The following is a 26,137-nucleotide window of genomic DNA, read 5'->3' as shown; positions in this document are numbered from 1 at the left end:
TTTGCCACTGGGATGGGCCGTTTAGCTTGGGTGATAGTGTAGAAGATGAAAGAGCAATTTTATAAGGCTTCAGACTAAAAAAAACCACACTTGACTAAAAAGCTGTATGCTTTAGTATCCTATTAAATGCATGAAATAGAAGCATGCTTACTCTGTAAACTGTAAAAAAAATACTTTGACACTAAGCCTCTGTGACACACACGCCAGGTATATTTTCTACTGGCTTCAGAACTCTCCAGGAACAAACATTCCGCATTGCTGCCGCTGCCCTGGGCAAAATATGCCACCACCTGTGATACATTTCAGAATGTAAATCGCGGTGACTAGATTTATAAAGTATATTGTAGAAAAATAAGCATTATTTTCACTACAGTTTCTCTTTAAAGTGTACCTGAGATGGGAGCTGAGGGAAATTGCATACATATCTGGAGCATCCTCCAGCTCTCTCGCCATCCTCCTGGGCTGCCTCAAACCTCCCCTAGGGTCCTTGAAAGTCAGCACATGTGCAGTTCGGCTGTGCGTTCGCCCAATCATGCTCCCGGTGTCAGGAGTGTACTGCGCAGACGCAGTATGCTCCCAGCAATGGGAACACGCACACGGTCAAGCTGCACACATGTACAGTATACCCCAAATGGAGGAATTTCAGAGGACCCTAGCGGAGGATCGAGGAAGCCTGGGAGGACAGCAAGGGAGCCAAGGATCTGTATGAATTTTCCTCCCACCCAATCTCAGATTTCCTTTAATTTGTCTAGGGGTTAAAGGGACCCTGAACCATGCAAAAAACAAACAAATCTGGACTTATCTGGGCTTCCTCCAGTCCTTGTAGCCCGCGAGGTCCCTTGGCATTCTCTGGCTCTCCTCCGTGGTCCTGCTGGTGATCGAGCGCTTGTCACCGCAAGTGTACTGAGCATGCATGGTTCTCAAAAGACTGAAAGTCATGCACCTACTGGAGCTGTTAGTGGAACCACAGATGGGACCCAGAGGACGCTGAGGGACCTTGCGGGCTGGAGGACGGCCCAGGTAAGTCCAGATTTGTTTTTCACTGTTCAGGGTCCCTTTATTTATTGTATTTATAAAGCGCCAACATATTACGCAGCGCTATACATTAGTTTAGGTTAGCGCTGGACATTAGTTTAGGTTACAGACAATATTTAGGGGTGACATACAGCAAAATGACAATACCTGAATACAAGAAAAACCAGATCATACAGCACAGTATGAGTACAAGGTAATGCTTATTTAGTCACTGGATAGGAGCATGGAGATTAGGCAAGTTTGGTTCACTCAGATGCATAGCATGGGTGCACAGTAATGGAGGTGCATGATCAGGTAGGACACAAGAGGAGGACCCTGCCCAAAGGCTTACAATCTAGAGGGAGAGGTGGGGACACAAAAGGTAGGGGACCAGAGTTCAACTGTGGGTTTGGAGCACTTGTGGGGGGTAGTAGGCTAGAGTGAAAAGGTGAGTTTTGAGGGGCTTCTTGAAGATGTTTAAGGAGTTTAAGTAGTCATTTAGATGAAAAGTAGCCTTTACTTTTAATACCACCTGTACGATGTGCTTTGGTGTACAAGTAAAGTAATCCATGACTTGTCTGTAAAATATAAAATATAGTGTGCTATTACCTAGGGACAATCACGGAGATGAAAATAATGTCTCGCATTCAAATTCCATGCAAATGTGAAGCTTGAACTTGGACCAATAAAAACTGACAGGAAGTTATTCTGTCTGGTCCAATTTGTAGCTGCATATAATTTTAAATGCAAGAAATGTTAATGCAAGGAGAAAACACTTGCATCATATTGTTCCTCCCTACTATTAACCTGTAAGTGGAGAGGTGTATTACAAGTCAAATAGAAAATCTTTACTTCATAAACTACTTACTGGATCCATCAAAAACACGCGAGAAGCTGCTGTCAGGTTCAGCCCAACTCCCCCAGCTTTCAGTGATAGCAGCATAATGGTTGGAGAGTCAGCATGACTGCACTGAAAAGCCTGTATTGCCTCTGTGCGCTTTTTCTGGTTCATCGACCCATCCAGGCGTGTAAATGTGAAGCCAGCCTCTCTACACACAAAAAATGAGGACAGTGTAATGTTACTATAACAACAGACATTGCAGAGATTTAAAAAAAGAAAAACATCTGACTTGACATCAGTGCTGTGCTGCTCTGACACAATCTAGGTTACATAACTGCTGAAGGCAGAGAGGAGGGGACGGTGGAAAGGCTACACATGGATTTATGAAAATATGTGAAACTCAGGAATCACGTCACAATATGTAACGGCTGTTGTATTCTTGAAAATGTAGATAGTTTGATGAGAATTTTGAGCACGTTCCAGCGCAACATACAGCAAACCTGAACTGAAGTAAAAGTCATAATAAACAAATGCACACCATACTTAAAGGGAACCTTAACAGAGGGATATGGATGTTTCCTTTTAAACAATACCAGTTGCCTGGCAGCCCTGCTGATCTTTGGCTGCAGTAGTGGCTGAATCACAGACCTGAAACAAGCATGCAGCTAATCCAGTCTGACTTCAGTTAGAGCACCTGATCTGCATGCTTGTTTAGGGGCTGTGGCTAAAAGTATTACAGACACAGGATCAGCAGGAGAGTCAGGCAACTGGTATTTTAAAAGGAAAAATCCATATCTCACCTCAGTTTAGGTTCCCTTTAAAGGACCTGTGTCGCGAAAATCTTAAAATTTAAAATATATGTAAACTTATACAATTAAGAAGTACGTTTTTTTTTTCCAGCGTAAAGTGAGCCATAAATTACCTTTCTATGTTGCTGTCACTTACAGTAGGTAGTAGAAATCTGACAGGTTTTGGACTAGCTCATCTCCGCATGGGGGTTCACAGGGATTTCTTTATTTTCAAAATGTACTTAGTGAATGGCAGTTGCTCCATCCAACTGCCAAAAAAGTGTACGGTGAGCAGGAAGGCTGGTCAGCATTTTTGTTTCTTCTTTATAAAGACACTCCCTGAAAAAGATTTAAAGGCCATGCTGAGAATCCCCTATGGAGAGATGGACTAGCCCAAAACCTGTCGGTAATGTCAGATTTCTACTACTTACTGTAAATGCCAGCAACATAGGAGAGAAGTAATTTATGGCTCTTTTTTCTCAGGAAGAAATGTACTTCCGATTTGTAGGCGTTTTAAATTTTAAGATTTTCGCGACAGTATCTCTAACGCCTGTGTATGGCCCAGTAACAGCTTCCAGGTCAGCACTCTGTCAACCAGTAATATCGCTTAAACAATGGGGAAACATGGACATTACCTTGCACAACAGTTGACTTTTCAGTTTTAACTGATATAGTGGCCACACACCACACAATTTTACACCAATTCGATAAATATGATCGGTTGTCCTGAAAAATCGAAAGCTTGTTTTTTTTTTGAGATTGGACATGTTGGAAAATTCTGAACAATTTAATCAAGAATTGTATGGTGTGTAATGGATTGTGAAATTGTACTCAACCACGAAAAAAAATTGTATGCAACTATTCTGTACATACCAAACTTTATTCCCTTTTTTCTCTTGATTTTTTTTTTAACCAACCAATTTTTGGGAAGTTTACAATCTTTTATCCTGAAATTGCAGCAATCTCAAAAATACGTGTGTGGTACCGCAAAGATGCTAATCGAAAAGTCTGATCAATCGGAAAATTAAATCAGAATGCTCAAATCAAAGTAAAAAAAAAAAGTGGGCGGGAAAATTCAGACCATCATCGGATACCTCGTGCTGGAGATGTGGGCGGACAGAGGGATTGCACATGTGGCAGTTCTGTCCATCGATCTGCACCCTGTGGGAGCATTTTATTGAATTTGGTAAGAGAGTGGCTGATAGTAGCTTTGATCTTTCCATAAGTAGCGTAATATTTAGCATATTAGATCTGAAGGAAAATAGAGAAAGTGAATTTTTAAAGGAGATAGGCTCCATGTATTTGAAAAAAATCACTAAACATTAGAAGGGTGGGGGGAATTCCCCACTTTCGTGATTGGTTTAGAGAAATGGAATTTGTGTATGACAGGGCCACGTATGTTCCCACAAAGATCTCTTCAGCTGCAGATAGATTTTTTAGAGAAATATGGGGTACTATGCGGAATACTCTCCCTCCGGAGGGCAGCTAAATAATAGCAAGGCAGGGCGTATACTATATTTGGATGTGATGAAGGATTTCGGCATAGCCTGTTATGGTATGGCTGGATTTGTGTGTGTTTTTTTTTTTCTATGTGGGTTGTGTGAATCAAGCGAGGGTGGGGGATGATTAAATGAATAGACTCATTAAAGTTATTACACAGGTATGGAGATTACATTAGGCTGCAAAATTCACTTTTTTCAGGCAATGATGCAAGAAATACCTGAATCTAAGGCGAGTGCCTTAAATTAATCAGGAAGTAGCCTGGTGGCGAGGCTGAGCCTGGGAAAAAAAAATGTATGGTGTGTCGCCACCTTCAGGGCCCTTCTACATTTTAAGGACCACTATCACGTAAAAAGTAGGCAGTTAAAATGTGACAGAACAGAAAACCCCGAGGATCCCCCATGAAGAGATGGCCTGGCCCAAAATCTGTCGGTTCTGTCAAATTTTAATTGCCTACTTTTTCACGATAGTTGTCATTCAACCTCCCTGGCGGTAAGCCCGAGCTGAGCTCGGGCTATGCAGCGCAGGAGATCTCAGCTCCTGGTGGGGCGATTTTCACCATTTAAAGTGCTGTACGCGCAGCTAGCACTTTGCTAGCCGCACGTACAGCTTGATCGCCGCCGCTCTGCGGCGATCGCCCTCACGCAGCGGCGGAAGAGGCCCCCCCCACCAGAGCCCTGCCCGGACCAATGAGTTCCGGGCAGCGCTATGGGCTGGATCGGAGGAGGCCGACGTCAGGACGTCGGCTGACGTCATTCCGATCGTCGCCATGGCGACAGGAAAAGCCAAACAGGGGAGCGCGTTATATACGCGTTCCCGTGTTTGCTATTGTTGCCGGCGACGATCGAACTAGAGGGACACATGCGCCCTCTAGTGGCGTTTCATGTAGCTACCACTCTGGTAGCTTTACATGAAACAAAAAAAAAAAAAATAAAAAAAAATTGGATTTCTGCAATTTTTGCAGAAAAAATAAACCGCCAGGGAGGTTAATCAGTTGCTCTCAGAACTGAAAGGACAGCTGATTTTAAAAGTAATGTCCATGTTTTCCTATGGCTCAGTTCCCACTATATGTGTTTTACCTGAAAGCTTTTTCCCAAAGCACTGCTATGGAGGAAAAAAAAAAGCAACGCATACCAGCGCGTAAAAGGGCCCTAACTGGAAGGGCCCTAACTGGAAGGAATCGTCATGGGAAGAAAATGGTGAGCGTCTGAGAAGAAATGATGGCGAGGTCAGTATGGAATATTTATTTGCAGTTACATCATGTTTTTGTTTTAAATAACTTTACTTGGTTAAGGTTCACGTTAAACAAGGATTCATCTTGGTTTACAAAAATTTCAGAGCTGTAACGAGGGAACAGGAAGGCTCTAAAGGACCCAGAACTTCCCCCTCCATAGGTATGTTTCTTTATTTTATCTTTGCTTCAGTATTGCTGTATAAAGAACCTGTAACTTTAAAAGATTTTTAAAAAAAAGCTGATACATCATTTCTGCTGAAGTCTGAGGGTAAAGCTTCTAGTGCGCCTGCGCATAGCAGCAACAAGCGAAACTTTCACAGTCCCACCACTGGATCACCTCTGCTGAGGATAAGGGAAGTCTTTTCAGGATTTAGAGGCTTCCCCCTCCCGAGAAGGCTTTTTTTCTCCTTCAGGTTTACTTTAAACCCCGGGGGTAAGAATTACTACATTGGTGCACACATACTCTCTCCTAGTACCGTGTTTTCCCCAAAAATAACACTATTTTTGCTCCAAATGCGCTAGGGCTTATTTTTTAGGGGATGTCTTCTATTTCTGTGAACACACAAGTTCCTGTGCTGTGTCTCCTCCTGCCTTCCCCACTGTGCAGCCTCTTCCTCTGCTGGATCCATCTCTTGAGTGCCCGTGTCCCCCTTGTACCTTTAGTGTCCTGGTGTCCCCCTCTGTACCCATGTTTTCCTCTATCTCCTAAACTCCTGTGTTCCATGTAGCTACATCCTGGTATCCCATATCCTCAAGTGTCCCCCGGCATCCTCTTACCCCTAGCTCCATGTCGTGCTGTCCCCCGTGTCCTGCGATGTCCCCCTAATCCTCTTCATCCCCCCCCCCCCCCCCCCCAGCTCCATGCTGCTGTGTCCCCGATCTTCAGCCTATGGGGAAGAAGTACAGCAACTTGTGTCTCTACTGGAGCCAATGATCTCGGAGATGGGACCATGGCTGTTATTGGGCCGCTCACTCTACTCGTTGAGTAGCAGCGAATGCAGTGATTGGCACAATGACAGAGCCTTGGTCCTGCCCGTGAGACCATCAGCTCCAGTAGACACAAGTTGCCATATTTTTTCCCATTACTGCAGCTAGGGCTTACTTTCAGGGTAGGGCTTATATTTCGAGCATGCTCAAAATTCCTGCTAGGGCTTACATTCAGGGGATGTCTTAATTTCAGAGAAAGAGAGAAACAGGAGTTGTAGTCTAGTTTCCATGTAGGTGTTCCCTGTAATATGAACATCTTGGAAGGGTACTGTGAGAAAACGCGGAAAAGCCGCCGCATGTTCTGACAGCAAGGCGGCTGATTCCGCGTCCAATGCGGCGGTTTGCACGCTAAGGCGTGCGACTGGTAACATGGCAGAACGCGGAAAAGCCGCCGCATGTACTGACAGCGAGGCGGCTGGTTCCGCGTCCAGCGCAGCGGTTTGCACGCAGCAGCGTGCCTCTGGTGAGTGTTAGTTCACACAGGTTTAGGAATACGCGCGCGCGCTCTGAGAGGCAGAACTTTTATGATGGCCAAGAGGGGACCAGCTGACCAGGCTGGTCAGCTGACGCCAGAGCAAGTTTCTATTGGTCCATCACTTAGAGGTGGTGCCAGAGAGTGCTACACTATATATAGTTGCTGCTGGCCAGTCACAAGTGGTCTGCCGTTGCGAACACTACGTGGAAGCACTCAGACCTTAGTCAGATCCTGCAGTGTGTTTGAACCAGGTGGACCTGGGAATTCACACTGAGCCAGATTACTTGTATTGTATTCTGTTTATGCTTAGACCAGTTCCAGGGTGTAGAGACCACGGACCTCACACCCAGACTAGGGAACTTGTGTTACCATTCTGTTATACATCAGACTAGTTCCAGGGTGTAGAGACCACGGACCTCACGCCCAGACTAGGGAACTTGTGCTACCATTTTGTTATACATCAGACTAGTTCCAGGGTGTAGAGACCAAGGACCTCACACCCAGACTAGGCATTGTTTGATATCTGTTATGACTTATTGCTTTCCTGACTACTCCTCTGATTTCTGATTCGGTACCTCGCACATCTGATACTCTGTTGCCAAACCTTGCTTGCCTTGGATACCGAATTAGCCTTCTGTCTATGTACCTTATCTGACCGTGTGTTGCCGATCTGGCTTGCCTGACCTTGAGAGCTCTCTCTACTATTAAGAGATAGTTTCCAGATCACTCCGTGACATTTGTCTTTATTGTCACTCACTCTCTGGACCTTCCTTCTTCCAGGCTGACTCTGCCCCTTGGGGAGTCTTAGGCTACTGGAAGGTTTCCTTATCTTTAGAGCAGTATTGCCCATACTGTCTCTAATTTCCTGTGCTATACTCAAAGTACTACTGTTACACCAAACACTCACATTATCCAGGTGTCCAGAGGTTAGTAATATATCTGTATTATCGGTGATTCTGCAGATCATCAATAATCAGGTATACATCTGTATTCTTGGTGATACTGCAGATCACCAATAATCAGATTCTCTCTGCGTGCTGACACCAATCGTTACAGGTACCTCCAGGTAGAAAGGCTGAGCTAGAGGTTCCATAAAATGGATTTGCACCATGCTGGTAAGTGTTCTCATTTCTTACCTGAGTGCTTCTTCAGTTACTGACAGGAATTTGGTGAACTGGGAAACGATAATACTTTTGACAAGTGGATCCTTTTGCCTCTGTTCCGTCAGTGCAAACATTAAGGCATTTATCTGCAATGCAAGAGATTATTTACAGTTTTACAAACAGAAATGAAGTAAAATAAATAACGTTACTGTGCCTGTGCTGTGAGTTTCTTACCTTAGAGCTGTCTGCCCATTTCAGGTCTTTCTGTTGCCCATCACCGGAGTCCAGCTCTTCCTCTGGACACTCCAGCAAGTGCTCCATACTCACCGGCCCTCTGCACAGGGGACACTTGGCATTCGGCTGTAAAGAAGAACATATTGCAACTTTTTTGAAGCTGAATATTTGAAGTAAATTATGTAAAGTAGGAAGTAAAACAAGTCTTACTTGCTTGGTATGAATAACCTCACAAATGCACGGCTTACAGAAGACATGGGCACAGCGGGTTATAACCGGGAGCTTCAGAGAGTCCAGACATATGGGACATTCTTCATCAGAACCAGAGCTTAAAACCAGCTTCATTTTATTGATCAGCTTCTTCTGCAGGTCTTTAGGGGCGGAACCAGCTGAAAATGTGCAGAGAAACCGCATTCATTTCATTGATCTGAGAAACTGCTGCTTGAAGTGGAATCTCAGATACCACTTTGTTTTAGAAAGAGCAGGAAATGAATAGACCAGCTGTCAGGCATGACAGAAATGTACTGCTAGCAGTGGTGTATCTGCGTAATATGGCACCTATGGCAAACACCTTTTAAACTATACTGATTGCCTGGCAGCCCTGCTGGTCTATTTGGCTGCAGTAGTGTCTGAATTACATCAGAAACAAGCATGCAGCTAATCTTGTCAGATCGGACAATAATGTCAGAAACACCTGATCTGCTGCATGCTTGTTCAGGGTCTATGGCTAATAGTATTAGAGGCAGAGCCACTAGTATTTCTTAAAAAGGAGCGGTCAGCCATGCTATCTCGGGGGGGGGGAAAAAAACCCCCCCAAAAAAACACATATATAAGTAAATAATTATTTGCTCCATTTACATAAGATATGTATTGCATTGTCCACGTTTTGATTTCAGTGATTTATCTACAGTAAAAAAAAAAAAAAAGAGCAAATCCTTTTTAGCATTTCCCATTTTAAGTGTGGCTATTTTGAAGCCAATCCTGATGTCATTTCCTCCCTTAGACTCCTCTGCCTGATTGTGTGTGCATTGCCTGTCCTCCACTATAGTACGTGCATTGTCTCAGCATGAGAAATATTGGCCAAAGAATAACAGGTGTGGGAGGGGAAACCAGGAGGGAAGCGGCTTCAGCCAATCAGGCGCCATTAGTTAAGTGTGAGGGGGAAGTATAGAAGCAGGACAACCCAGCATGCCCTGCAACTTCCTTTTTGTGTATTTAATTTTGTGTGTACCAAATAGACAGGTAAACTGGGAAATAATCATTTATCAACAAGAAAATAGTGATTTTTTTTTGATTGCCTGGTTAGCATCCTCATTACTTGTTTACCAGATAAAAATAAACAGTTGATTTTTGATCTTATGCCCGACAGTTACACTTTAAAGAGAACCTGAGGTGGCATATGATAATCCTAATAGGACCCAGAGGCATGTCGTGTGTACAATGACATGCCTCTGGGTCATTGTACTGCCAACCACCCCCCCCCCCCCCCCCCCCGCGCCACACCCCATTAAAAGATTGCCAGACTAGCGACAACCTGCTTGTCGCTAGCCAGCTTTACTTATGTGAGGCTGTCAGTCAGCCTCGTAGCATCTCCACCTGGATTCCAGGCTCTCCCCATCTCTGTTAGCTTCCACCAATGGGAAGCCAAGCCGCGATCCAGGAAGGACTTCATAAGTAAAGCTGGCTAGCTACAAGCAGATTGTCGCTAGTCTGGGGATCTTTTAAATCGCTTATGTGCTAAGTGGTGCGGCCCTGCAGCTAGGCCTTAAAGCTGCAGTGGCACAATTAGTAAAAAGCCCAATTAGTAAAACCAATTAGTTAAACCCCCTGGTTACTAGGGGAGTTTAACACTGCAGTCCTCAAGTGGTTAAAGTCCTTGTCCAGACAATATTTTTTATTAAAGATATTCCTCCTGCCCGCTCCAAGCACTATTCTAATAAAATAATAGAAGTGCTGAAAACATGTAAAATACATTGATTTTAAGATTAGCAAAATGTTCCCTTGACTGCCACATTTATCTGGGAAGGGAGGCATGGCTGAGGTTTTGCTGCCACTCACATTCCCTCAATTATGACACGGGATTGGGGGGGCATGGCCAAGTTATAAAGGAATACTTCCTATACCGACATCAGGTTTCCTTTAACAGGACTGCATCTAAAGGCAAACCTGTCCTCAAATTCTACTAACTGCCTGTGTGGATATTCATACAACAGGCACAGCTTGTTGAGACACCAATTACTGCAGTTGTGTACTGTATATGATTTTGCCTGCTAAACTTGTACGGTTGGTGGGACTTGAGTGGTAAAAGAGGGAGAAAAAAAATAAAGCAAGTAGATTTCCTTACTGAACAAGGCCCCGATTATACCTCACCTATGTATACAAACACTTTCTGAATAGTAAGAGCAATAGACAAAACAATCTGGTAACTTGTGGAAGCAGTTATATGTCAAGTCTTCACATGTGTAACTGCTCCATCTAGTGTCCACAGCATTAGGTTATTGTATAAAGTGCAGGCAGAGGCGGGACAAGGTCCTCCAGCACCCAAGGCTGAGACACCAAAGTGCGCCCCTCCGTCCATGCCACCCCAGCCGTCACACACTGATTGCTATTAGACTAAGAGGTGCCACAGGGCCCACAACCTCCCCAACACCTTAATATCTAGTTATCTGGCTTGCAGTCACTGCTATGTATCCTCTTTTCTTATGTATTTCTGCTTAAAACACAATTAGGAATGACAGCTGAATGAATTGTGCGCCCCCTCCTACACTGCGCCCTGAGGCTGGAGCCTCTCCAGTCTATGCCTCGGCCCGGCCCTGAGTGCAGGTTCCTAAATACAACAAAGGAATTAAATGTTATACCTGCTACAAGCATAACGAAATATTATTTAGTATTTATATAGCGCCAACATCTTCCGCAGCGCTGTACAGAGTATATTGTCTTGTCACTTAACTGTCCCTCTCAGGGGCTCACAATCTAATCCCTACCATAGTCCTATGTTTGTTTATGCATGTATCATGTAGTGCATGTATCATAGTCCAGGGCCAATTTCGGGGGAAGCCAATTAACATATGTATGTTTTTGGGATGTGGGAGGAAACCGGAATACCCAGAGGAAACCCACGCAGACACAGGGAGAACATACAAACTCCTTGCAGATGTTGACCTGGCTGGTATTTGAACCGGGGACCCATCGTTGCAAGGCAAGAGCGCTAACCACTACGCCACCGTGCTGCCCACTATCCAAAACATACACATAGGGCATGATTCACACAGCTTTTTCATCTGGTTTCTCCTTATCTATGTTACTTTTTTAAGCTCCCAAAGAACAAGAACATAATTTAGGTAAAAAAAGTAATATTGAAATTAAGTTAATCAGGAACAACTTATTTTGAGTGATTAGTTTGCTTGTAAATGTGCTGAAAGGTTATTTTTATCAATCAGGTGGTAAATAAGTCATTTAGGAGTAGTTTTGTGAATAGAGTCCTTTGTGGGTACATGAATACTCTAATAAATACACAGTGTGCATCATACCTGTTGAGGTGAGGGAGGACACAACATGCGAGACAAGATGGGGATGACAACAGAGCTGCCTTAGTCTGCCCAGCATTACAAGCACATCTGCATAGCGGGTCAGGACCAGCCCTTCCTCAACATACCTGAAAGGCAATTCAAGTTATTATGCACTGTATACACAAGCCAAATAATGCAATGAGACAGAATGGCAATCCTAAAATAGAATATTAGACTTCTATTACTCTGCATGCTTAATAAAATAGGTCTACTGACTCACTGAGATATTCTGCAAGTTTACAAATTGCAGTACTAAAAGCCACAGCATGAATAGTTTATAAGTGTATCTATAACTACAATCTGTATGCATCTTCCACAGTGAGGATTACTCTGCTATAAAGGCTCAGAAAATAGAAAAGGTTTCTGTGAAAATTGGTCAGGATCTTGCAATGTAAAACTCTCATTAATTTAAGAACCAATGTGTCAGCAGAAAACTATATGCAGAGTTCTCCCTTAAGGCATATATTATAGCGGTCATAAATTATTCTAGTGAATATCTTGCTTCATAGAAGGAAGGTCAACTAGTTGTAATGGCTAGCTCTAATCTATAAGTTATTCAGTCTGGGAGGCGCCAGAACACAGTCAAACCAATAACAATTTCCATGAAATAGCATTGGACAGGTCACCAGGACTCCAAATGCAGATTTGGGTTCCTGTCATACGTAGTGGATGGTCAATCATACAAGCTCATTATGTGATTGACACCCATCATTCACCCACAACCCACCTACAGTGTGACTAAGACTTGTTGAGCTTGAGAGTTTTCTATATATAAGATGTATCTATAGTTTTATAGGTAGCTTAGTTTAGCTCACGGTTGCCTAGTTTACCTTACTGATGCTTACTTCTGTTCCTACCTCAATTTTGTAGCTTAGCTCAGCTTATTTGTGCTTACTTATGATAGCAACGCAAGCTTCCATTACTTTGCTGCTACGCTAAGATATGCAATCATATTCCCATTTCATGATTTGCTGTAACCAAGAGGACTGCTGAATGAACACCTTGTATCACTGATTGATGCCAAGTACATGCCTTAAAGCGGAACTGTAGATTCGGTTTCGCCGCTGGGCCACTGCGCCTGCGCGGCTCTGGCCACGCGTATCCTTTCTTCGCGTGCCCCGCTATTGCAGAGGGGAACGCGAAGAAAGGATACGCTTGGCCAGAGCTGCGCTGGTATCGACTTACAAGTCGAGGGACGGGACCGAGCGGCGGGAGGGGGAACGGAGACTCGAAGAGCGGCGTGGGACAGGACAGCAGCTGGGGGCTTGGGGAAGCCCCAGGTAAGTGAAACACTGTATTTTTTTATCTACAGTTCCGCTTTAACTACTTTGAAAGTCTACAGACCAAATATATCTGCTAAAGCTTTGTGAGCGCCCAACTGATAAAGACAAGGTGTGATCATTAATCACTGTTGCCGAACAGTCGTTTACAAGAAAAGCCTAACAAAAATTAGTTTCCACTTAAAGTAAACCTGTAAGAAAAAAAGTGCCGCTAGAGGGTACGTGCCTTGGGAGGGGGAAGCCTCTGGTTCCTAACTAAGCTTCCCCATCTCCCTCTGGCAGCCTGGAGCAGAAGCCGACCACAATATTTACATCTGCACTCCTGTGTAAGCTACGTAGCAGCTGTCTGCTTGGGCTCTGGTGGAAATAGCCAAGTCCGATCGGGTCAGTTCTACTTGACAGGTGACCTGTACCTGCACAGTAGATCGGACCCAATCGTGCTCCACTATTTCCACCTGTGCCTGAGCGGAGAGGTGCTACTGCACGTGGGCGTGTCAACAAGTGCTGACAAGGAGATCTTCGGTGTTTCCCAGAGCTGGATCCCCTCTGCTCATGAGGTTAGTACCCCCCAGGGACTTTTTTCCCCTTTACATCGTTACTTTAAAGTAAAACTGGGGGGGAACCTTGGCTGAAAATGCAAATACTTACCTAAGGGGAAGGAAGCCTGGATCCTCCTGAGGCTTCCCACGCTGTCCTCCGCCGCTGCCCTGGACTGGGCAGAGCATTGGGGCTGTACTTCTCTTCTGACACGAGTCTGCACAGTGTACTTGCCGGCTCTTGCTTACTGCGCAGGCGCAATAGGCTTGCTTTCCAACAAGCCCTTGTTGGAATTCTTCTGGGGACAACAGGGGACTGGAGGATGGCGTACGAAGCATAATCAGGATCCAGAGGCTTCCTTTAGGTAAGTGTTTTTGTACTCAGAGTTTGGTGTGGGCACATTAGAAGGCGTGTGTACAACACAGAAGCTCTTTTCACATCACAGAAAAATAAAAGGGAACAAGACATTAATAATACGCGCTCTTACCGGCCAATAATAGTTTTGCTTTCATTCTTCACAGATTCATATATTTTTCTTTCCTTTTCTGACAGTTGGAGGTGTTGGATAAACACTTTACGCTCTGGCAGCTGCAGCACTGGCTTGCCTTTTACTTTGGTTGTTTTAGTCCTCCTCAGGGTTGTATTATTGACAAGTGCTTGTAATCGACTAGAAGACAAAACCCATTTGTCGTTTAGTGAGGTTACTTTGATATTAGAAAAGACCAAGGTACAAAGGGACAGCATATCCTGTAGTCTTGTGTAGTCCACAAAACGCTGACTTGGATTCATGAAGCCGAAACGACTTGTGAAAGCAAACCCCAACTGAAGGTAAACTGATCAGATAAGCAATTGTAACATAGAACATAGTTTGGTTGAAAAAAACAAACAAACATTTGTCCATCAAGTCCAATGTCTTTAAAGTGGACTTGAACTGTTGCAAAGGACAGAAGAAACAGATACATACCCACTGTATGTATTTAGAATTTAGAGAGTTTAGCTCGTCTAACTGTCAAGCTGTAATTTGAGCTCTCCTGTGTCAGCTGACTGCCACAGCAGATGAGCTAATTTGTAAATACAGCATGCTATTCCTGTGTCCGTTTCCATGAAAGCAGGAAGTAGAAACAACTCAGATTTATTGTAGGATTTGTATCAACTGTAACGAAGACATTTTTCTTTAAAGGTTATTAGGCTGTTGCGTATCTTTTAGCGCAGAGAAGTTGTTCTGAGTTCAGGTCCGCTTTAATGTCTATTGTAACAAGGAGTCTAGTTATTTAAAGTAAACCTGAGCCAAAGCTTGGTTTCAAAATAGGCCATTACCAGGATCCTATTGAGGCTTCCCTTGGTGGTCCGCAGTCCTGTTGCGGAGCGCAGTCCCTCTCCACATTAGGGCTGTGCAGCTCCTCTTCCTGATTCATGGACACGCAGTAGATGCACAAGCCAACCCTAGCATGCGCAGTAGCACACAGCCAGCCTGTGGCTCCGCTTACTGCGCATGTGCTGTTATTGCGCGTTCATAAATCAGGAAGAGGAGCTGCGTGGCTACTGCCCGTCCATAAATCAGGAAGAGGAGCTGCGTGGCTACTGCCCGTCCATGAATCAGGAAGAGGAGCTGCGTGGCTACTGCCCGTCCATGAATCAGGAAGAGGAGCTGCGTGGCTACTGCCCGTCCATGAATCAGGAAGAGGAGCTGCGTGGCTACTGCCCGTCCATGAATCAGGAAGAGGAGCTGCGTGGCTACTGCCCGTCCATGAATCAGGAAGAGGAGCTGCGTGGCTACTGCCCGTCCATGAATCAGGAAGGGGAGCTGCGTGGCTACTGCCCGTCCATGAATCAGGAAGGGGAGCTGCGTGGCTACTGCCCGTCCATGAATCAGGAAAAGGAGCTGCGTGGCTGCTGCCCGTCCATGAGTTCAGGTCCGCTTTAATGTCTATTGTACCAAGGAGTCTAGTCATTTAAAGTAAACCTGAGCCAAAGCTTGGTTTCAAAATAGGCCATTACCAGGATCCTATTGAGGCTTCCCTTGGTGGGCCGCAGTCCTGTTGCTGAGCGCAGTCCCTCTTCACATTAGTAGATGCACAAAGCAACCCTAGCATGCGCAGTAGCACACAGCCAGCCTGTGGCTCCGCTTATTGCGCATGTGCTGCTATTGCGCGTCCATGAATCAGGAAGAGGAGCTGCGTGGCTACTGCCCGTCCATGAATCAGGAAGAAGAGCTGCTGCCAGCCAGTCCATGAATCAGGAAGAAGAGCTGCGTGGCTACTGCATCCTGATATGGATTAGTGACAATACCTTGTCGCTAATCTTCGTGCGGAAGGTGACGGAGGACATCAGAGCAACCGCAGAGCCTCAATAGGATCCTGAGGCTTCCCTCTGCTTATCGGATTTTGTACCCGGGCTTCGGGTCGGGTGCACTTTAAGATGTGTAGAAATTTCCCAGCCATCCTGGCAGCCTGCTTGATCAAGGCTTTCACAGCACCTCCAGAAATGCCTTGGATTTCAGCGATGTGTAACTTGACAGCAGCAGGTCTGGAGGAAAGGCAAAGGCATCTACAAGTAGGCAAAATTAGGCAAACACACGTGTGCATTTTTTTTTGGGTGAAGGAGAGAATTTTTTTTTTAACGTGTGCATTTTTTTTTCACTTGTGTGCATTCTTTTTGTGTGCGCATTTTTTTTTACCTGTGTGCATTCTTTAAAACAGTGAAGTGAGGACATTGATTTGCAGAACCTCTTAATACCAGGAAATTTCAATTAAAGGCCTTTATACAGCATAGTAGCCCGGTATATTATTTCCATGCTAGACATTAAAGTTCTTTGTAATGAAGCACAGAGACGTTCATTACAGCAAGGTGATTAGAAGTCCAATGTAATGAGCGCCGCATGCATTGCCATCATACCGCAGTCCTGCAGGATCTCCTGTGGTGACTGGCCTCTGGATTGTACGATTCCACCACTCCCTGTCAGTGAATGGATTCAGTTTCAGGAAAGAGAAAATAGACCACAAGTCTTGGAGGGAATTCTGAATCGGAGTTCCTGTGTAATTGGCCAAGAGATTTCAGTTACAAATGAGGAACCAAGACATTATAGTAAGCACATCAATATCAAAATTATTTTCTTTTTCTTAGAATAAAGCCTAATACAACTGCAGAAAATGTCTCTTTTGCCTGTTATTTGTCTGCCGTTTACCACAGAGCACTTACTATAGGATATGTAAACTGATACAGAAGATTTATCAGATTTGTATGAGGAGGAGTAAAGCCCCATAATCATGTACAAGGACTGTCGCTCAGCAGAGATCAGGGCCCATTCCTTGGCCATCAATTTATGGCAGAGCCTGCACAGACGCCTGCATGCTAGGGAGGCATCTGCTGCTATGGAGGGGACAGAAGGAATGATGCACGATTGAGTGGCTTCTGGTGGGCAGGGAAAGCGTGGTGTTGCTACAGCCTCGGGCGTCAAGGATGCCAGCAGGCTATCGACATGTCTGTTACTATAGAGGGGAAAGGAGGGACGATGCATAACTGAGTGGCTTCTGGCGGGTGGGGTGAGTGACGTCGCTGCCGCCTCCAACTCCGCTAGCGACACGTCTGCTGCTATGGAGGGGAAAGGAGGGATGACACACAAAGGAGTGGCTTCTGGCAGGTGAGGTGAGTGGCATGTCGCTCCAGCCTAACACATCAGGGATGACGGCCTCTATGTGAAGAGAGAGAGTGTGTGTGAGCGAGTGTATGTGTCCATGTGTACGACTCTCGGCCGAAGCGGTCTGTATCAGCCAGCTTGGTCATGGTTTTATCTAGACACATGTATGTAGCTTAAAGAGGCTCAGAGACAAATACTAAAACTCTAATACTTATCCGGGGCTTCCTCCTGCCCAATAAACACATCTAAGTCCCACGCTGTACTCCCGCGGCCTGCCGTTTAACCGCAGTGATGCCCCGGTAATAGGCTCAGTAATGTCTGTCCGGGTCTACTGCGCATGCGTGGGTGGTCTGCGCATGCGCATGAGACCCTGACTGGCATCGACTGAGCCTAGTAACGGAGCTCGCCACGGCTGAGCAGTAGACCCGAGGAGGATGGCGTGGGACTTCTACGTGTTTATGGGGCAGGAGAAAACCCTGGTAAGTATCAGAGCTTTAGTATTCTTTGTCTTCGAGTCTCTTTAAAGAAAAGCTGAACTGAAAATTATCTCCGCCTCTCCCCCGCTGATAAGACGCAACTGGAGGCAGGGCTGCAGCTGTTAGCAGTTGTTAGCCCTGCCTCCAGGAAAAGAAAACTCACGACCAAGTTTGCGACCAATGCTTGCGGGGGTGGGTTTGGGGGTGAGGGGACCCCCGTTTAGCCGCGCGATAGCGGCGTTTTAGCAGGGGCACACATGCCCCTGCTAACTATGAGCTCTGAAGTGAGATTTATTCTCGCTTCAGAGTCTCTTTAAAGAGAACCTGTACTGAGCACATTTAAAATAAACACATGAGGTTACTTCAAATGAATATTACATAGTTACCTTGCCATCAGTTCCTCTCAGAAGCTCACCATTTTCTTCTGACAATAATCCCTTCCAGTTCTGACAATATTTTGTCAGAACTGAAATATATCAGTTGCTGTCAGTAAAATATCAGTTGCTGTCAGTTATAGCTGAGAGGAAAACTGATGTACCAGGTAATGTCCATGATTCCCTATGGCTCAAGTGGGCGATGTTACAGTTTAACTGTGTGCTGACCAGAAAGCTGTTATGGAGTAATGGCCATTTTCAAAATGGAGGACAGAGAATTCCCTTGATCACAGTGGACAAACAGGACGCAGGAAAGGAAAAAGAGATTGAGGAGTAGATTACACAGGAGGTAAGTATGACTTGTGTATGTTTATTTTGACTTTTTATGTTCAGTTCAGGTTTTCTTTAAGCCATAGGGAAACATGGACATTACCTGGTACATCAGTTTTCCTCTCAGCTATAACTGACAGCAACTGATATATTTCAGATCTGACAAAATATTGTCAGAACTGGAAGGGATTATTGTCAGAAGAAAATGGCGAGATTCTGAGAGGAACTGATGGCAAGGTAACTATGCAATGTTCATTTGAAGTTATCTCGTGTGTTTATTTTAAATATTTTTACTCAGTACAGGTTCTCTTTAAGGAGAAATGTTTAGATAAGGGATAGAACTCTGAACTGGGTCTTATTGATGCTTTTGTGAAACTTACGCCAAGTGGAGCTGAAGAAAGAATACTGTGGTCAGGCAGGAGGAGAGAAATCACTGATACAGGAGCTTCAAGATCAGAATTGTAGAATATAATGAAAACCATTTCTAACAATGAGCATCTACTTCATTTCACCCCAGCCACATGGGCTGCAATAATGTATCATGCTTTACAAGTTTTATCTACTTCTACTGAAAGGCTAAGACTTTCTCACTGATACTGAACATGATTTTATGAAAAGCAAGATGCAATTCTGCTCTTCCTATAGACTAAAAGCAGCCGACACTGCTGGCATAAACTCAGACTCACCAATGTCCAGCAAATAAGCAACTAGAATATGTATAGATTTGGCAGTACCTCCAAATCAGTAGTGTACTCATAATTTAAACAGTAAAGTCTTGTTATTAATTTGCTTTCTTCAGTTACATATCTCCCTCTCCCCCCCCCCCCCCCCAATCGATTGCCTGACACTCACCAACATCCCAACACAAACTTACCTACCTTAACAGCTAAACTTAAAGCACAACTGTAACAAGAGGTATATGGAGGTCGCTATATTGATTTCGTTTTAGACAATACCAGTTGCCTGGCAGCCCTGCTGATCTATTTGGCTGCAGTAGTGTCTGAACAACAGGAACAAACATGCATCAAAACCTCTGGCGCATATGACAAGCGCTGATATAGAAACCCCCCCATCGTTGTCTGTTTGACGCAAGATATCTTTTCAGAAATCTCTAGTCTTATTCCCTTTCAGTACTCTGTTCTAACACTAACCTTTAGGATCGTGGAGTCAGGGCAAAAATCATCTCCAACTACTCAGTTTATGAAACCTCTGTCTCCAGGTACCAAAACATTGCTCTGACTCCAACTCCACAGCCCTGCTATCCTACCCCCCCCCCCCCCCTTAACACCTAACACTAACCTCCCACTCCGGTCCCAACCCTTCCCTCTTGCCGGTCAACTGTAGGCAGAGTGTTATGGAGGCTGCCATGTTTATTTCCTTTTAAACAATATCAGTTGCCTGGCGGGCCTGCTGGTCTATGACTTCAGTAGTGTCTGAATTACACCAGGAACAAGCATGCAGCTAATCTTATCAGATCGGACAATGTCACCAGATCTGCTGAATGTTTTGTTTAGGGTCTATGGCTAAAACTATTGGAGGCAGAGGATCAGCAGGATAGCCAGGTAACTGGTATTGCGTAAAAGGAGATATATGGCAGCCTCCATATACCTCCCACTTCAGGTGTCCTTAATATTTCCCTAACACTAGCTCCTTTGCAGCACCAAACCCCAACTTTCCCCAATGGCTAATCCTAACTTACCTGCTCCCCATCCAACATTATCACTTTCCTAACCTTTTTAAAAAGGTAAAAACTAAACTTAACCTCCCATACCAGATTTTCTAATCCTAAACATCAAATGTAACCCTAACTGATAACGGATTATTAGCTCCCATTTTTGGTTCAGGGTCCCAATGCCCACCACTAGCCCCTGTAGCCTGGCAATAACAAGGTTACTGATAGTAACCTGCTAGTGATAGTTGTCACTCAGGCACCAGACTTGAGCGATTTGCGGCTCACAAAACTTAAACATATCAGGTTCCAGCGATACATTCAAGTAACTCAAAGTAAATTGAATACTTCCATCCAAAAGCTCTATGCAGGCCTTACAATATACTCTGATGAGTTCATGAAAATTAAAGTAGACCTCTCCTCCTAGTATGCAAAGGACCTATATTTCAGAATATATTCGATCGCATGCCTAAACTATAACCAGACTTGGCATTACTTGTCAATCACCAAAGATGAAGACTCGTGACAGCCAACCACCCGCCCCCCCCCCCCCCCCCCTTCACCACCACCAAATAAATAAATCACAGCAGAAAAACAAAAATACAGCGCTACCCAAGAAGCTAGGAGGTCATCCAAGCCATACCTGTCAGTATCCATCGTCTCTCTGAATCCAGGTTGTGGGCAGCTTTTGTCTGCCGGGCATTTGGGTTCCTGATAGTGTGCCCTTCATCTAACACTACCCGAAGCCACTTGACTTTATGTAGTGGGCTCTCACTCTGAAAGAGGAATTCATAACTGAGGCTATTAAGTAGTAATACAATGCTTCATAATCAGGCTCTCAGTTTAATAAATCGAAAAGTTGTAATACAAATGCAAACCACCCCCCACCCCCAAAACAATAAATAAAAAATAATTAAACAAATAGGACTAATATCCTTTTCTTGACCTTTTGTACTATACAGTATAATGCCTTTCAGTCAGGATGTAGAGCAAAGTGCTGTGTAATATCGACTAGGAATTCCATGTATACAGTGCTGCCCATAATATTCATACCCCTGGCAAATTTTTACTTAGAGTAAAACAAAAGTTGCGGTGGCTAGGGAAGGAAAATTAGATACTTACCGCCTCTCTTGCTTCCAGTCGGCAGCCACTGGTCTTCTCCAATAGATGCCGTTGTCCAGGCGACTCTCCTGACCTCTAACCCAAACATGCTGCGCCACGCATGCGCAGTATGTCGTTTCTTCACCACTTCTGCCGGCGCATCATTTCAGCAGAAGCAAGTTCATTCCCCTGGCTCCTCCCATGGAGCGCATGACGCTATGAAGGAGGAGCCAGGGGAGTGAACTGGTTTCTGCTGAAATTATGCGCCGGCAGAAGCAGTAAAGAAAGGACATACTGCGCATGCTAGAGGTCAGGAGAGTCGCCTGGACACCGGCATCTATTGGAGAAGACCGCCGGCTCACGGCTGGGGACAAGAGAGGCGGTAAGTATCTAATTTTCTTTCCCTAGCCACTGCAACTTTTAGGGCCCATTACCACTTGTGTGTTGCGAATCGCTGCAGTAAAAAATTCGCATGTGGATGCAAATTTCACATGCGGGTGTATGCGAATTTGCATGAATGACGTATGCGAATTTAACCATGGCAGCGCATGAAAATTCGCATACACCCGCATAGCGGTATGCAAATTCTGATGGCTCTGCCATGCAAATTTTTACCGCGGACGAAAACGCTCAGAAATCCTGACAAATGGAAACAGTCCCATCCACTTGTATTGGCTATGTGAATTTGCATGCGGCAAACGCTTGCGAATTCGCGATAGTGGAAACGGGCCCTCATTTTACCACAACTTTTCAGTTGTGGCATCCTTTAAAGTTAGTTACTTTTATTCAACCAGCAAGTAATTTGACGGGAAATGACATAGGTGTCTCTCAAAAGATAATAAGACAATGTACAAGAGGCATTATTGTGGGGAAAAAAAAACATTGCTCAGCTTTTATTTACAGTTGAGCAAAAAGTCCAGTCCAAAATTATTCATACCATTCTCCATAGTCAATAGAAAATTCTTTACTGGTTATTACAGCAATCAAACACTTCCTATAATTGTAGACCAGCTCTTGGCATGTCTCCACAGGTATTTTTGCCCATTAACCTTATCCAATGAGCTCCAAATGTACTTTAAATTGTCAACATATTGGGCTCCTACAGCGGTTAAGCCCTGGGTGGTCTTTGAATCTCATGCTCTGAGAACTGACTTTAGGCCCCTACTGACAAGCATCCTACTGGGTGCTAAATTGCCAGCGTCACCGTATCCCTCTATACAAGCTTCACTTAAATCCTGGGAATACTTTGTGAAACACCCACCCCCCTCGGGCGATTCAATCCCATTACCTCAATCTCAGTTCTCGAACATTTTACACAGGACTTGGACCTTGCGGTGTGGAAGAAGGCAGGGATAGTTCATCTGCACAATCTTTTTAACCATGGCCAACTTAAATCCTTTCTAACATTCACAAAGCAATTTCCTTTACCACAGTCCCAACTATTTACATATAGAAGCTTCCACCTATGTAGATCAATGAATTTAAATAACCCAACCTTACAAGCTAGCGTAGCCACCATGCTTAACTATAAAGGACACCTAAAAAGTGGGACTGCCATCTGGTATAAGGCACTGAATACAGCTACACCTTCTCCTCAAGAGATATGCCAATGTTTGGTTGACTGACCTTAATTGTAACATAACTGTACAGCTTCTAACAGCAAACAAAATGGCGTTGTCCATTTCAAAGTGTAATACACATTGGGAAACTTTAAAGAAAATCTTGTACAGATGGTATATGACCCCTATAGCCTCATTCTCGCACACCACCTCCCACTTGTGTTGGAAATGTAATACGGGTATAGGCACTTTAATGCATATGCTGTGGGAATGCCCTATAGTTGCCCGGCTCTGGGCCAATGTGGAATTGCTCATTGGATGAACCCTAGGACGCCGGTTTAAACTCACCCCTAAGCTGGCCTTATTAGTGGGGATCAATGATCTACCTAACGAGGGCAGACACCCCATCTGCCATCTTATATTTAGTTCTCAGCATCTAATACTCTCTAATTGGAAATCTCCTGAGGAGCTCTCCTTCCCAACTCCTAAACAACACGAAACTTAATCTAGACATGGAGTTTAAAATCAGAGGCAGATTAGGCTTAAATAAAGATAACTATGCTATCCCAACTTCATGGACGTCCACTGCTGATCTTCCAACCGCAAACTCCAATTTTTGAAGCTAGGCTTGATCCTAAACGGTGTTCCTTCCCTGACAACACTGTTATATTTCAACAGTTACCACTCTTATGAGAGTTCATATTCCACAACACGAGAGGTGATAGTTAGGCCGGGTCAGATCCCAGCCCTGTGTTCAAAGTTAATTATGTTATGATATGTGTTTAGTTCTTAGGCGTTTATAGTTATATAATGAAGAGCGTATAGATTGAATTAAGCTCAAAGTACCTTTGCAGTCCATAATCTGACGATTGGACAGCGTTTCCTTTTTATGCATATATCATTGGTGTGGGCCGAGGCCACCTGACAGCACCAGAGACTAATAAAGAGAGACGTTATCTTTGGATACCTTTAGGGTTGTGAAACCTCTTCCAGCCTCCTCCGTCCTGATCGCTCCCACACTGTCTTGCCCGTTTGCTGCAATTGGCCTCGGAAAGTCCTCCAGTCCGGGGCCAACTGTGCATGCATGGTTAAGCTCCTGCCACGTTCACGTTGCCTGAAGCATTCTGCATCTGCACAGTACTACCATTCCCATGCAGTGATCTAAGTCACCGTGTCAATGATTGGCGGCATCAATGAGATGCCTGCGGTCACTGTAACAAAACTTACACTTGCAAGCATTACTTCCTGTTCGTGTACTATGTATGTGTGAGGACATCTTGTGGCCAAATAGTAAAATGACACCTACATACATTCATTTCAGTAAAAAGACCTACACATAATTTAAAATTAACAATTTAAAATGAACTAATCTCCCACACTCTCCCATAAAAACTTTTGCAAATAAAAAATTATTATGGACTCGTGCCTGTGGAGTTGAGTGGATACGACCGTGCTCTGCTATTTTCACCTTAGCCCGAAGGAAGAGCCGCCAGTGCGCCTGCGCAGGATCGCAGTAGGTATATATTTACCTCGCCGCTGTTTGGGGGGGGGGTCACAGCTCTGGATTGCCGGGACACTGGAGAACGGGGGAAGCCTCATTAGGATCCAGAGGCTTCCCCCTCCCATGGTAAGTATCCACCAGAGGGTTTTTTTTTTCATTACAGGTTTTCTTTAATGTTAATCTTTCTAGGGAGGTAAAAGTTTTCTTCCTACAGTCACTTCATTCTTCCCCAAAATAACATTTTAAATAATTTCCACTATTTTAAGAACTGGTATATCTGTGTAAAACAGCACTTTAGTTGCAAATCAGAGTTTCTCCTTATAGTACATAAACCATTTGAGCATGCCTTGTTCCTACAAATAAATGCGGAGTTGTAAGGTCATAAAGAAGCAGAAACTAAAGATCCAACTAGGTTTCATGCAGCAGACTTGTGTGGCACAGGAGGATACTTACACCGTAATCATGAGTCACCACGTTGTAGGTAGTCAGTACAATATCATAATTGGAAAGAGCATCAGGATTGCGGTTCCGTTCAGGACCATAATAGACGTACACATTCAGCTTTGCCTCTGGTTTCACATGCTGCTCAATCTGATCCTAGAGGGGGGGGAAAACAACATTTTTATGTTACCAGTCAGCTTCCATTTCCCAATCCGTATACTTAATCAATAAATGATAAATCGCTCTAAACCCAAACTTGCTGTCTAGTGACAAACCTAATAATTAAAATGTCATTCTTAGGTCCCAGTGCACACCGAGCGGATCTTGATGCGATCCGCCGGCCGCATCCGCCTGTAAAGCCGCTCAGGTAATGTATTTCAATGGGCTGGTGCACACCGGCGGTTTGAGGTTTTTAGCAAACTGCAAACGTGCCTCTTGCATGCAAATCCGCCCGGTGTGCACTGAGACTAATCTCTGTCATCCGCACCCAAAACCGCTAGCGTTTTGTGGATCTGCTAGCGGTTTTGGTGTGCACTGGGCCTTAAAGTGTACCAGAGATCGTAAGGTAGATCATAGGGCAGCACGATGGCGTAGTGGTTAGCGCTCTCGCCGTGCAAACGCTGGGTCCCCGGTTCGAATCCCAGCCAGGTCAACATCTGCAAAGAGTTTGTATGTTCTCCCTGTGTGTGTGGGTTTCCTCTGGGCACTCCGGTTTCCTCCCACATCCCAAAAACATTCAGATAAGTTAATTGATTTCCCTCCAAAAAAATTGGCTCTAGACCACTGCACTACACGATACATACATATGACTATGGTAGGGACTAGATTGTGAGCCCCTCTGAGGGACAGTTAGTGACAAGACAATATACTCAGCGCTGCGTAATATGTCGGCGCTATATAAATAATACTTAAATAAGGTACACAGAATCGATACTTACCCAGGGCTTCCTCTAGCCCCATAAACATGTGCAGAAGACCCAGACTGACGTGACTAAAGCAATTACCGGGGCTGACAGCAGACCACAGGAGGACGGTGAGGGACTCACGTGTTTATGGGGCTGGGGGAAGCCCGGGGTAAGTATTGGTTCTGTGTATTTTATTATCTCTGGTTTACTTTAAGCTACATACACACACTAGATTGAAATCAAGACTACCTAAGGTGAGAGTCAAGCATGTGTACAGCAGTTCTGACCCTCCCCGGTGTGTCGGCTAGAGATCAGGCTTATCGGGGCATCTCATCCAAGTGAAGCCTAACACCATTGTTTTCCCTACTTACCCCTCCCTATCCATCATGTGCCAGGTCGTCTCTCCACCCCCTCCAAAGAAACAGAATGCGTCAGTAGCCTATAGCCTAGCATTGTATCTGCACAGCCTTGGCCACTGATCTGCTAATGGAGATATCAAGTCCTGATTCCTGCCTACCTACAGTAATATAAAGTGTGTGTGAGGCTTTAGGCCAAGGACCCAAACATATAGAAGGCTATACT

The 26,137-nt window shown here is 44.6% G+C and overlaps 1 protein-coding gene across 2 annotated transcripts in view; it reads right to left on the bottom strand.

The window, feature by feature from the left end:
• Positions 1-26,137, bottom strand: part of HLTF (helicase like transcription factor) — a 109,671-nt gene that overhangs the window by 6,856 nt on the left and 76,678 nt on the right. For both annotated transcript variants that reach the window (XM_068280750.1, XM_068280749.1), the window contains exons 14-22: positions 24,663-24,806; positions 20,692-20,824; positions 16,458-16,593; positions 14,050-14,229; positions 11,707-11,831; positions 8,387-8,565; positions 8,177-8,302; positions 7,976-8,088; positions 1,883-2,063 (exon numbers count right to left, since the gene is read on the bottom strand). In XM_068280750.1, the coding sequence (XP_068136851.1) occupies positions 1,883-2,063; positions 7,976-8,088; positions 8,177-8,302; positions 8,387-8,565; positions 11,707-11,831; positions 14,050-14,229; positions 16,458-16,593; positions 20,692-20,824; positions 24,663-24,806 (1,317 nt within the window). The remainder of the gene's footprint in view (positions 1-1,882; positions 2,064-7,975; positions 8,089-8,176; positions 8,303-8,386; positions 8,566-11,706; positions 11,832-14,049; positions 14,230-16,457; positions 16,594-20,691; positions 20,825-24,662; positions 24,807-26,137) is intronic.

The sequence above is a fragment of the Hyperolius riggenbachi genome, chromosome 4, assembly GCF_040937935.1.
Source record: "Hyperolius riggenbachi isolate aHypRig1 chromosome 4, aHypRig1.pri, whole genome shotgun sequence".
Taxonomy (NCBI): Eukaryota; Metazoa; Chordata; class Amphibia; order Anura; family Hyperoliidae; genus Hyperolius; species Hyperolius riggenbachi.
The sequence above is the reverse complement of the archived record's forward strand: the minus strand, read 5'-3'. Positions and strand labels throughout refer to the sequence as shown.